At 35.0% G+C, this 11,615-nt stretch overlaps 1 protein-coding gene across 1 annotated transcript; it reads right to left on the reverse strand.

Moving 5' to 3' along the window:
* Positions 1–1,070: 1,070 nt before the first annotated feature.
* LOC101204863 (protein TIC 100) lies at positions 1,071–10,178 on the reverse strand. The gene is made up of 11 exons (XM_004145735.3): positions 9,477–10,178; positions 8,858–8,929; positions 8,000–8,089; positions 7,705–7,878; positions 7,323–7,413; positions 7,158–7,220; positions 7,022–7,088; positions 3,444–3,547; positions 3,235–3,361; positions 1,720–2,456; positions 1,071–1,640 (listed from the first exon to the last, which is right to left on the reverse strand). The coding sequence occupies exons 1-11, from the start codon at positions 10,082–10,084 to the stop codon at positions 1,248–1,250; spliced, it is 2,526 nt and encodes an 841-aa protein (XP_004145783.1). The 5' UTR covers positions 10,085–10,178; the 3' UTR covers positions 1,071–1,247.
* Positions 10,179–11,615: the final 1,437 nt, after the last annotated feature.

Raw genomic sequence — 11,615 nt, forward strand, 5'->3', positions numbered from 1 at the left:
TTATTGTCATTATTTTCAGTTATAAAGTTGTGTACGCTAATACATATATTAAAATATTAGTGAATTAGTGAGTGAGTTTTTTTCTTTTTGTCATAAATATTGGGAGAAAATATAAAATAATTATAAATTATGAATAAGAAAACTTTGGTTGAGATGCAAAGAATAAATTGAAGACTATAAGGTCCACCGAACTTTGGTCTTTTTGTTAAATCATTTCATATATTAAAAGTGTTGTCTAGGGAAGGCATATTTAAGTCATGTTCTCTTGTGTAAGTTAACCATTTTCGTTTGAGATGGTTAGAAGTGAAAACGTGAAAACTTTTAACTACATCTTTTGTTTATTGCTATTTAGAATGATCTAAAAGTTGAATTTTCTTGTAGGTCTCTTAATCAACTCTATGTACCTTAACCAAGACAGTGCTTAGATTCAATGTTGTTATGAAGATATTGACATATCCAATAGCTCAAACGAAAAGCATTTAGTTGGAATTGTATAATCAAAGTGAGCATTTAGGTAAAAAGGATTTATTGTATGTTTTTTCCTTCAAAATTATCCTTTTAAAAGCACAAGATTCTAAGTTCTAACATTTGGTTCAATCAGCAGACAGCCATGTGTGCAAGACATGATGAGCAGTCAACAATGTTTTAAGGGAATATTAAGTTAAAAACAGTTCATTTTTTACTCATTCGATAAGTAGATTCCTGCTTTTCACCACTTGAATATCCAGCTAGAACCAACAATTTTGGCACTATATAAATATTTGTCCAAACTATTTTATTTTTGGTTACTTGATAGTACCTACATAATTCATGACATTATTTTCTTCAAACCTACTACTTATTTGGTTATTTTGCAAGCTCCTCCTAGCCCTTTCGGAAGACCAATATTCAATTTCGAGAGTGATAATTCAAGACTAGTTGGTAACTGTCGATATCATTGTTCATTTTTGCCGTGATAAGTTCGTATAAGAATTCTTTTCTAGCAGTTATTTATCATTGTCAAAAGGTCTGTTTTGTAAGAAAAAGAAGTTTAAAAATACTTGAGTTTGTCATCATAAAGCTGTTTTGAATAATGAACCAAACACCACATAATGGTTATGATATTGACTAAGAAGGTTAAATCAAAGTTTATTCGACTAAAACCCATTTCATCGACATGTGATGTACATTTAAAGAAATACAAATGATACAAAGTAGCTCTTGCAAAATTGCTTTCTAAAGATCAAGTGAATGAGTTTTACAAATGATTATCTTTTGGTAGTATCTGCATACGACTCCGAATCATCTAATGGTGTGTGCCAAGACAATATGCTGTGTCTAAACCCTCCTGTTTGGTTGAACTGATCATCACACAGTGTAAACTTGTCCGAATTTAACGAAACCAAATGATATGAATGAGATTCAGCTCTGGGACGCAGCTGCAATTTCTTCCAACTTGGGTGGAGGATGCTGGATTTGTTCTGCCATTTGAATGGTACAACGGCCTTCAAGCTTCCCTTTGAGCACGGCATCCTTGGAAAATAAACTGAATGGAGTGATTCCGAGTAGTGGTCACGGCTAGCACATGCGGAAGGCGATGCCTTCAATGATGATTTGCCCTTGGTCCAGGGAAAAATGGATTGAATCAGTCTGGACGGAACCTGAAAAACAAAGTTGGAAGGAAAAGGGTCAGGATTGAAGAGATCGTTCATTAAACGTACACATGAAAAATGAACTCACCCCTGAAACAGGAGTACTAGAAGCAAAATGTAGTGAAGCTGTAGAAAATGATGAATCTCTTGGCTTGTTTGGCTTCTGATCCTTTGATGGGTCTTGATAAGCTGCAATAGAACCAAAACTGGACGGTGGAGCATCATCAGCGTCCTCATCGTCGTCGTAATCGTAATTGTTTTCTTCTTCACCTTCCTCTTCGACTGATGCTTTTGTCTCTAAGTTGGTTGATGAAGTAGAATCTTTACCAAGCAAACCCATCATTTTCTTATCTTCCTCTTTCTCTATCCATTTCAGTTCCTCTTCCATATCCTCAATGGTCTCTTCCATAAAAATTTCAGTTTCTATCATTTCAAGTTCCTTTTCAATTAGTTCTTTCTCCCGTTCACTATCTTTCTTTCTCTCTTCAGCCCATTTTTGTAAGCTATCGAGTCTTGATTTCAATCCATTTTTCAGCCAAGAGACCGAGTGCGTAGAAGAATTTTCCTTATCAATTACCTTTCTACCATAAAACTCATCAAAGCCAAGTGGTAAAAACTTGACCTTCTCTGGGTCGACATCCTCCCCTTCTTTCAAGGGTGGCTGCCAAAACATACGAACCCCATACTCCTCATCCTCTATATAATTTATTATTCGTCCTGTAGGTGTGTGTAGGATGAGAGGATCTTCAGTGTATACAAGCTTTGATGGATCTTCTGGATCAGGCTCCGGTTCCTTGTTGATGAGAACGAACTCGGGATAATGATCTGCCGAGTAAATATAGCTTATATTAGTATAATAGCAAATCTTTGCAGAACCATTTCAGAAACAGAGAAATAATTCATATAATCAATATACACATACGTTAACCTATTCATTAATCCATATTGTCTCACTTACATATAATCAATATTGCCTCACTTTCTGAGATAATTTTCAAGCACTCAATTCATTCGCATCAAGAAAGAGGCCTTAAGCTTAACAACCTATACGCCTTTCAAAATTCAGTTACATGCTAAAAAGGTAATTTCAGTTCTCCCATTTTAAAGTCTATTAAAATATTTAAATTTTTTCATATAACTTTGATACTTAACTCAGGCAGGTCAATGTTGACATTTGGACTTCTAAGGGTGCTATGGCACTAAAGGTAAATAGGAGACGTAACCTTGATAAAGGGCTAGAAGACCATGGATTCAATCCATGGAGATCACCTACCTACAATTTAATATCTTAAAAGTGTCCTTGACACAAAGTCTAGTAGGGTCAAGCGAATTATCTTGAAAGATTAGTCGAGGTGTGTATAAGTTTAGCCAAACACTCACAAATACAAAAAAAGTACACACAATAAAAAAATAAAAAAACCTAGCATATTTAGGTAACAGCCCATGGTATAAAATTCCCTCCCAAAAGGATAGCATATAGAAAAAAAGAGAGAACCACGGCACTAGCAGCTGTACTAACATTGGAAAATGCAAACTAATCATTGAAAGGTTCTATCTGAATGTTAGGGTCGAAAAGATGGTGTAGCTATCTATCATGTCATACCTTGTTCCCACCAGTATTCAAGTTCTGCAGGCATCGGCAATCTCAGTGGAGCTTTGTAAAAGGAATTTAACCACATTTCTCTTTCCTGATCTACCTCGTGCGCATATGTTTTCCAATAGTCAGGGACCTGGAGAACATATCCATACATGTGTCATTTAATAGTTTCAAACCGATGCTCATGCAGAATAAGAGATAAGAGGTGAACTCACTTCATAAAATTGATTGATGAAGCCTGGTGCCATCCACGTGTCTTCTTCCTCATAGAAATAGGGATGCTGTGGATCACTATATGGACCTCTCTCTTCTCTAACCACTGTGCAGATAAGGTAAAACCCAAGTCATGAATGAAAGAAACAGCAAGTAATAACGATGGCATGATATTTTTCAATCGACTAACTGTTAAAAATGCCGAGTATTTTCCATCTACTTCTTGATGCAATAGCAATACATAATATTTTTGTTTACAGGAATTCTAGCAAATGCGACACAAAGTTTTTAATCTACCCTAAACTATCATGAAGAAGATAAAATGACAGTTCATAGTGTTCTTGCACATCTGACGTGACTTAACTAAACGAGAATAGAAAAGAAAATTTGATTGATACACCAAATTCTAACCCATAATGCAATTGCTTGAATAATATGGTGTACCAGAACCAACCAACAAAGATTATTTACCATAATGGTTACAATGTAATTTTTAATAAAATCAATCTTTAATTGAGAAAAAATGAAAGAGTACAAGGACATACAAAAAAAAACCAGCCCACCAAAACACCTTCACTAAAATAAGGGGACCAAACAAATAAAATGTTACCAATAAAATAATTACATAAATTCTTTAAAATTGAAGCCTAAAGGAACACATGAAATCTAACCAAAGACCATATCTCATTATGCTTCCTCTCCCTACCCCGAAATACCCAATCATTCCTCTCACCCCAAATTTTCCAAATAACTGCGCACACTCGGCAAGCCATAAAAAACCCTGACACTCCGAAAGCCAACGAAGCTAACACCGAACTACTGTAGGAAAGAGCTCCACACAACCCACGCATACTAGCAATCTGATAGAACACTGATACAATGTTTCTATTTTATTGATACCTTCACAGAATTACAATGTAAAAGAAGTAAAAGAAAAGTAAAAACCCTAACCCTCTGCCCTTCCTCTCTTTCAAGGAATGTTGCAGCCCTAATTCTTCACCAAATTCTTCATGCCCTTCTTCCCTCTCCAACTTCCTATTTATAACCCTCTAACTACCGGCAAATCTAATTACCTTTATACCCCTACCCTATATTAATCTAGGTATCTATCACAATCCCAAAAAAGATGACCAAGATCTTCCTCCGCCTTCCTACAAAGCATGGAACAAAAAGTTCCGACAAGCGAAGTTTTCATCCTAACAAGCCTATCAACGGTATGTAAGCGTCCTAATTAGAGATATATGGGTTTATGATAGACCTCCTATCCTATATCAATATAGCAGAAGAGAGAAAAAAAGAATTAATACGTGAGAAGCATGTGGGAGTTAGTTAGTGGGAAGAAATAAGAGACTAGTATAAATATAGGAAATAGAAGGGCAGTATAAATATAGGAAATAGAAGGGCGGGAAAGGGAGTTAAATTCAAGTAAGAAGTTCCTCTCTATCCTACCTTGAAAGATAGGTTGCAGAAGGTCTGAGTTGTATCTTGTAATCGGGAATTCATTCCCTTACTACTATCAATAGTATTTCTACGTTAATATCAATCAGAGTTCCATCAGTTTATTAATATAGTATTTGTATTTGTTAGAACCACAACTAACAAGAATTATCTCAGGAACAAAGGATGAACTCAAGAACAGTTAAAGAACAAACAAATATGAAAATATATGAAATATATTCTAGAATATCATAAGAACAAGTAACAAAGTAACCGTAGCCTTTCGAGAGGGCTAGACTCTCCCAAGGTTCCCATACAAGGGAATCCCTCTACCAAATTCTTCCCCAACCCCTCTCCTACTATTCATAACTAAAAAAACCCTACCCAACCTACCATCCAAATACTAAAATGCCCCTTGAATTAAACCTACACATACTATATTAATAAACCCATATAACTAACTAGGACCCACACTACTCGCCCCTTGAAAACACACCTCCTCAAGGTGTGGTTAACAAAACAACCCGACAAAAAGAATTTAGTCATCCCCCATCATCAGAAATAACGACAATCTGCAACTCATTAAACATCCGCTCCTCCCTCTAAACCTACCCCCTTCATCGTCATGGTAAGTAACTTTCTGGACTTTCTTCATTGAGCTGGGATCCACCCATGTGTTTGGCTGTTTTTTTGAAGGAAATTGTTGGGCCTTTCACCGGTTATCCACGAATTAACCTCTCCATCTGGCTATTCCAAATTTGTGCTACACTCTATTTTTCTTCTTTGTTTCCTTCTCTATTCATACCATGGTATTAACCCAACCAAGCAAGACTGGCCAAAGAACTTTACTTCTTAGAGACCTTAGTCCTCCAAACCACGTAAAATACGAACTCCTTAGGGGCGGCAAGATCCAACAAAAGACTAAACAAGGATTTTATTGAAATGAGAGACAAAGAGCACACACCAATTTACGTGGAAACCTGAGTACCAGGAAAAAAACCACGATTGTTGTTATTATTTTCTGATGAATAATACAATAGGTACAACGAAGAATAAATAGAGTATACAAGTGAATAAAAAAGAAAAAGATTTAGGAAATAAGGAAAATATTCTCATAATCTTTCCATAAATATTATAGGATTCTAACAAGGAAAATATTTAGAAAATAAAGGACACAAGATTCTCAAGTCCAACCAAAAAATCCGAAATCATACAAGTTTGGAGGAGGATAAATGGTAAAGATGCAGAAATAATGAACAAAGAGAACTCTCCCCCACTTACTGATCCTCCCAAAAGCACGTGTTTATACCATCCCCCACAAACAACGAGTAAACCAAGAGAAAGAAGGGAGCTTGAAAGAGATATCCTTCCAAGGATTTTCGATACGTGTCTTTAACCCTTTTCAACGTCCAACCAAAGGGATGAGAGTCATGCTTACTCACAATAATCCTACGCTACAAAGAAACAAGTTTAAGAGAAAAGTACCAGAGTCACTTAGCCAACAAAGCTCTGCTTCAGAATCTTAGATTACCAATCTCTAACCCCCCCCCCCCCCCCCCCCCCGACTCACAGGGTGCTCACAGGATGGAATTGTTAGGGGCCCTGAACAACGTGTAGTACATCAAGATTCCACTCAGCATGAATCTAATCAGAGTTAATCTACCAGCTTTTGAGAAGAACCCTTTTCCATACTATTAAACTACCAATTCACTCAAAAGCTTAAGCTGGTGGTTGTATATCACCAATACTCCCTCTCACTTGTGAGCTTGAAATATTTCAAAGGCCCAACGAGTGGAAATCAATTTTAATTGGGGAGGAAACGACAATGCAAGGGCTTGAACACAGGGTCCCCTGGACCACCTGCTCTAATACAATATTGAACCACCAATTCACCCAAAAGTTTAAGCCGATGGTTAAAGGCAGATTTAATCATATATCCCAAAAAGACAAAGCTCTTGGATTGCCCCCAGGAGCAAGCTTGAGATAATAAGAAGGGAAGAAACCAACCTCACAATCTAACACCTCCGACCACCTCTATAACTCAACATGATCCAAATTAATAACAATTTCTCATCATGCTTTACATACTTGAGAAGAAAATGACGCCCTTTTAAGAACGTAATTAACAATGTAAGTGGCATACTTCCATCAGGTTTGTTGACAAACATTCGGGCCTTTGCAGCAGCAACTTCTGCTAAGCCTGCATGAAGCTGTAAAACAACGGTGTAAGAAAAATATCTTTCTGCGGTTAGAGAAAAAAAAAATCAGCAATATTATACCGCTGAGGTCTTCTCATCACAATCAGTAGAATCTTTCATCAGCTCCCCAAAATAGAACCTCCCCTGTTAACTCAGATTAGACAGTCAATTCATTTATTACATAATACTGATGTCCAAGAATAAAATTAATTCATCAGTTTAAAATCCAAAATGTGCTTAACCTACCCATATTGTGCGCTCGTTAACTTCATATACTCCACATCCATGCATCCTGCTATGCTTCCATTCACCAGCATAACGGTACCGCCCCTTCTCCCTAGCATGTGACAATCACAAGATAAAAAGTAAACCTCCTCATCCTTTCATCCAAAAAGGCAATTAAGTAATTTATAATTTCATATCTATTTCTTGGCTTAATGTGATTGTATGACATTGGTATTTACAGAATAGCCTTCTAGAAGTAAGTATGCATCTGACCCCACAGACAATTGAGACCATACTACATACAATAGTTACATAATGGAAAAGGGGAAACAAAATTATATTGTTGATATTTGGTTCAAATAATGCAGTTTAAGTTCAAATGATGAATTAACAAAGAACTTACGGTTTCTTTCCAAAATATTTGATCCATTCATCTCTCTCATAAAAAGGAATCTCATAATTTCCTCCAGCCAGACGGATGCTATCTTCAATGTCCATTTCCAGCCACTTTTTGTCTTCTGGGCTCATAAAATCTCTAGAGATTATTTTCCCTCTAGCACGCATTTTTTTTTCGAGCCTAGAAATTGTGCAGAGAATAACTTGGTTCACATATTTCAAAGAGATTATGCTCTCTATCCATCTGTTCGTGACTATTTTAACACATCTAATAAATGAAAAATCAAAATTAAGAAACTAACTTGGAACCAGGAACAGGTTCTATGTCAGGAATATCAACCTCAACGACCCCATGACCCTCCATATTGTTCTGCAGCCATTCACCTTCATACCTACAAAGATAGAGATTCTTCTAGCTAATAAAAAAATGAGTCTTGCATGCAATGATAGCAGTTAATTATTACAGAAACAAATTTCTTAACACAAAGCAAATAATTATGAGAAAGAGCGTTTTGAGATGCGCTGAAAACAGTGAAAAGCTTTAAAAGAATATTGTTTATATGCCAAATCTGAGAATTTTTGCCAATCTAGAGCAGTGTAGATAATGATTAATTAACTCAAAAAATAAAATAGGGTTAAACTAATGCCCTCAGAGGTTCATACAATACCAAGAATCAACTATGCTCATGGTTTATTTTTTCTTTTCTTTTTGTAATCAGAAAAGGTACATGATGGAATTGGTAGTGTCTATAACACTATTGGATAGTGCTAGAGCTTGTTAAGTGGACTTTGGTAAAAAAAATGAAAATTGTGAAAACTAACTTTCGATTTAGATGAACGAAGAATAAAAGCAGATCATTCAGTTAAAACCGAATAGTGCTTTACAACTTTTTTTCTTCGCTACTCTGCATTTACACAGACAAATACCTTCATGGTAGAAAAACTACCCTCTTCCAACAACAAATCTGGTTAAATTTTTAGCATCAATGATCATTTAAATTGTACTGATTATTCATAAAACTGACGTGAAATTCACAACATCTTCCCCAATTCTTCATAATGTGTCTTTTATAATATCTTTAACCAATAAACTTAATAACAAGATATTAAAGATTTTAGGTACAATACTGCCTAAGCGATATGATGAAGTACAGACCGACCTGACCAGTCCCAGTTCAGCAACGTAAACACCTTTACCATGAGCCAAATCATCCCAAACAGTGCCTTCATACCTTGATCAGCCAAAAATAAAAATTTAGGCAATGGCTATTCAAACATATCAGAGCACAAGAAACAGAGTGTCAATTATGTTGAGGATCCCACATTGTAATTACAAATTTTGTAAGACAAATTACTCTTGTTGCCAATTGGTCCCTAGATGGAATCCAGGTTATACAATAAATAAAAAATCCTTTGCAAGGAAGAAGTATCATTGGGAGGTTCATCAGTTCTACGCGAACGATAAAAAATTTAAGAACTCACCAGCTAGGCTAACATAAAACAACTAACGTGAGGTAGATTTCGAATAATCCCAACATTGCAGCCAAAAGTGACAGACCAAACAAATGAGAAATGATTGGAGCAGCAGTGTGTTCAAATTGAAAATGTATTTCAAGTTTTGTATCATACAAAAGCCATGCATTTCGAATCTATATCTAACTATTCTCAGAAGTGAGCCATCACTCAATGACGTTGATGGTTTTTTCAAACAAAAGGAAGCTCTTCCATGCAAAATTCTGAACAGAAAATGGAAAATTTTAGCGGACATAGAAAACGTACGAGCTTCCATCAGGAAAAATGTAGCTAACCCAATTGAGAAACTCCTCAATCCTATCTAATTCTTCGATCACTGCTTTAGGAGTTCTAATATCGTGATTGTTATCTGTAACTATAGGGTATGGTTTCCGGTAAGGGACATAGAATGGCGCAATGGGAGGATCATTCCCATCTTCAACCTCATTTCTCACAATCTTCCAATCCTCCTCATCCGCCCAAATTGGATCCCAACCAGGCTTCATCATTTGCATTGGAGCATCCATCCAAATCTCTTGCAAGTCCTCCTCTCTCCATCTTTCAGGGTCGTTAGGAAAATCAAAAATGTCTTCCACAGACTTGTCATCGTCCATTCGTTGCCTCTGCTTTACTTTCTTGCTGTCGAGTACTTCACTAAACCGTCGAAAGTTCTCTTCCGAAGTATTCTCCCAATCCGGCGTATCTTCCGGCCGAGTATAAGTCCATGACTCAAGCTCCTTGATTTTGCCGTTGAAAGATTCGTCAGAGTCGTACACGTGCTCCTCCTCGGATTCTGAACTATCTGAATAAATTTCAGAATCAGAGCTATATTCATTTAGCTTGTTTTCTCCTTCTCCTTGAACTTCCTCCGCCATTGTTGAGGAAAGGAAAGAGCTAAAAGAGAAGAAAAGTTTGAGGAAGAAGATAAGGTGAGAAAGGAGGAAACGAGAAGAACTGCTGTTAAAAAAGGGTTGAACAGCAGTGGAGTGAGTGAGTCTAATTCCATAGAGAGGGAGATCACAGTTATGGGCTGGGCTTTACTTATCATACTAATGATTATGGGCTGGGCTGGGCTGGGCTGGGCTGGGCTGGGCCTTTCTTCCCTAATTGAACTTGTTGAATAGTGTTAGGGAAGTGAAGTTGTATAGAGGAGCCTCCGCTTTTCTCGTTTGTTTATGCTTTCCAACTTCTAGATGTAATTGTCTATTTCCTTTGTTTTGATGAATTACATGCATTGTTTATTATTATCAAAGTTCTTACTTATTTGTTTGTTGTTTTTGCTTAAAACATTGCATTTGGAATATCAATTTATAGCTTATTAATTTTATCATATGTTATGATATGTTGGTTCTAATATGTTATGAAAAATGGTCAAAATATTCAAAATAAAGTCAATTGTTGTTTTTTTTTTACCCTAAGTCGGTGGATAATAATTTTAATTTAAAAATCAATTTGTAACTAACACATTTTCCATGGCGTTGACCACAATATCAATTTATGAAAATTTAAAAAAAATTAAAAGATTATAATATCATTTATGAAAATTAACACGACAATAGATATTTAACGTCCGTTGACTAGCGTATCAATTTCCACCTTTTAATTTGAAACAAGTTTAAAGTTAAATGACATTTTTCTAGAACAAATTAAAAAAAAAAAGGAAAACAACCCAACTTTTTAAAGTATTAAATAAATAATAATATTACTATCATATTATAATCAAAATTATTAGAATTACTAGTAATCTAAGTAAAATATATAAAATTTATAAGTTTAAACACCAAATTTGAAAATGTAAATAGTATAAATGAATATGTAAATGTAATTAATTAAAATAGCATTCAAATATTTTAGCCTCATTTTCACTTTTTATCTTTACACAATTCCCAAAAGTAATGAAATTCCTTCATATACGTAGAGAATTTTTTTTTTTTAATCAATAGTGATTGTTTTTCATAAAAAATATATATTATTATTTGAATTTTAGTATTTTTGTTTGTTAACCTTTGAAGAGAGATGTATACGTACTTGTATTAATTTTTAAAACGAGGTAGGTGTTCAATGGATTAAAAAAAGCCTTTAGATAAAATAGCACCGGGCCTTTTTCTATTATTTAAAATTTATGATTTTTAACATAGCCATTAAATGTGTATTTTATGTGCAAACCTTTGTTTTTATTAAAAACGATGAATCTATGAAAAATTATACTCTATTTACCATTCAAATTTATGGGGAACTAAATAAAAATAAAAAAGAATGAAATATTATATATAAAATATATAATATCACTCCCAAGATTTTCTCCAACACCAAAAACAGATTTCCCCTCTAATTTCCTAAAAAAAAAAAGAGATTTTATCTCGAAATAAAAACCCAACTTGAGAATAATGAAAAATTACACCAAAA

Source organism: Cucumis sativus, chromosome 6, assembly GCF_000004075.3.
Source record: "Cucumis sativus cultivar 9930 chromosome 6, Cucumber_9930_V3, whole genome shotgun sequence".
Taxonomy (NCBI): domain Eukaryota; kingdom Viridiplantae; phylum Streptophyta; class Magnoliopsida; order Cucurbitales; family Cucurbitaceae; genus Cucumis; species Cucumis sativus.

Bases quoted from the DNA above. Each gene is read 5' to 3' on its own strand.
- LOC101204863 (XM_004145735.3), bottom strand. From the start codon at position 10,084: ATGGCGGAGGAAGTTCAAGGAGAAGGAGAAAACAAGCTAAATGAATAT. The intron at 2,457-3,234 runs GTATGACATGAT...TTTACTCGGCAG, and splicing joins TGAATACTGGTGGGAACAAG to ATCATTATCCCGAGTTCGTT. The intron at 1,641-1,719 runs GTGAGTTCATTT...TTTGTTTTTCAG, and splicing joins CTAGTACTCCTGTTTCAGGG to GTTCCGTCCAGACTGATTCA.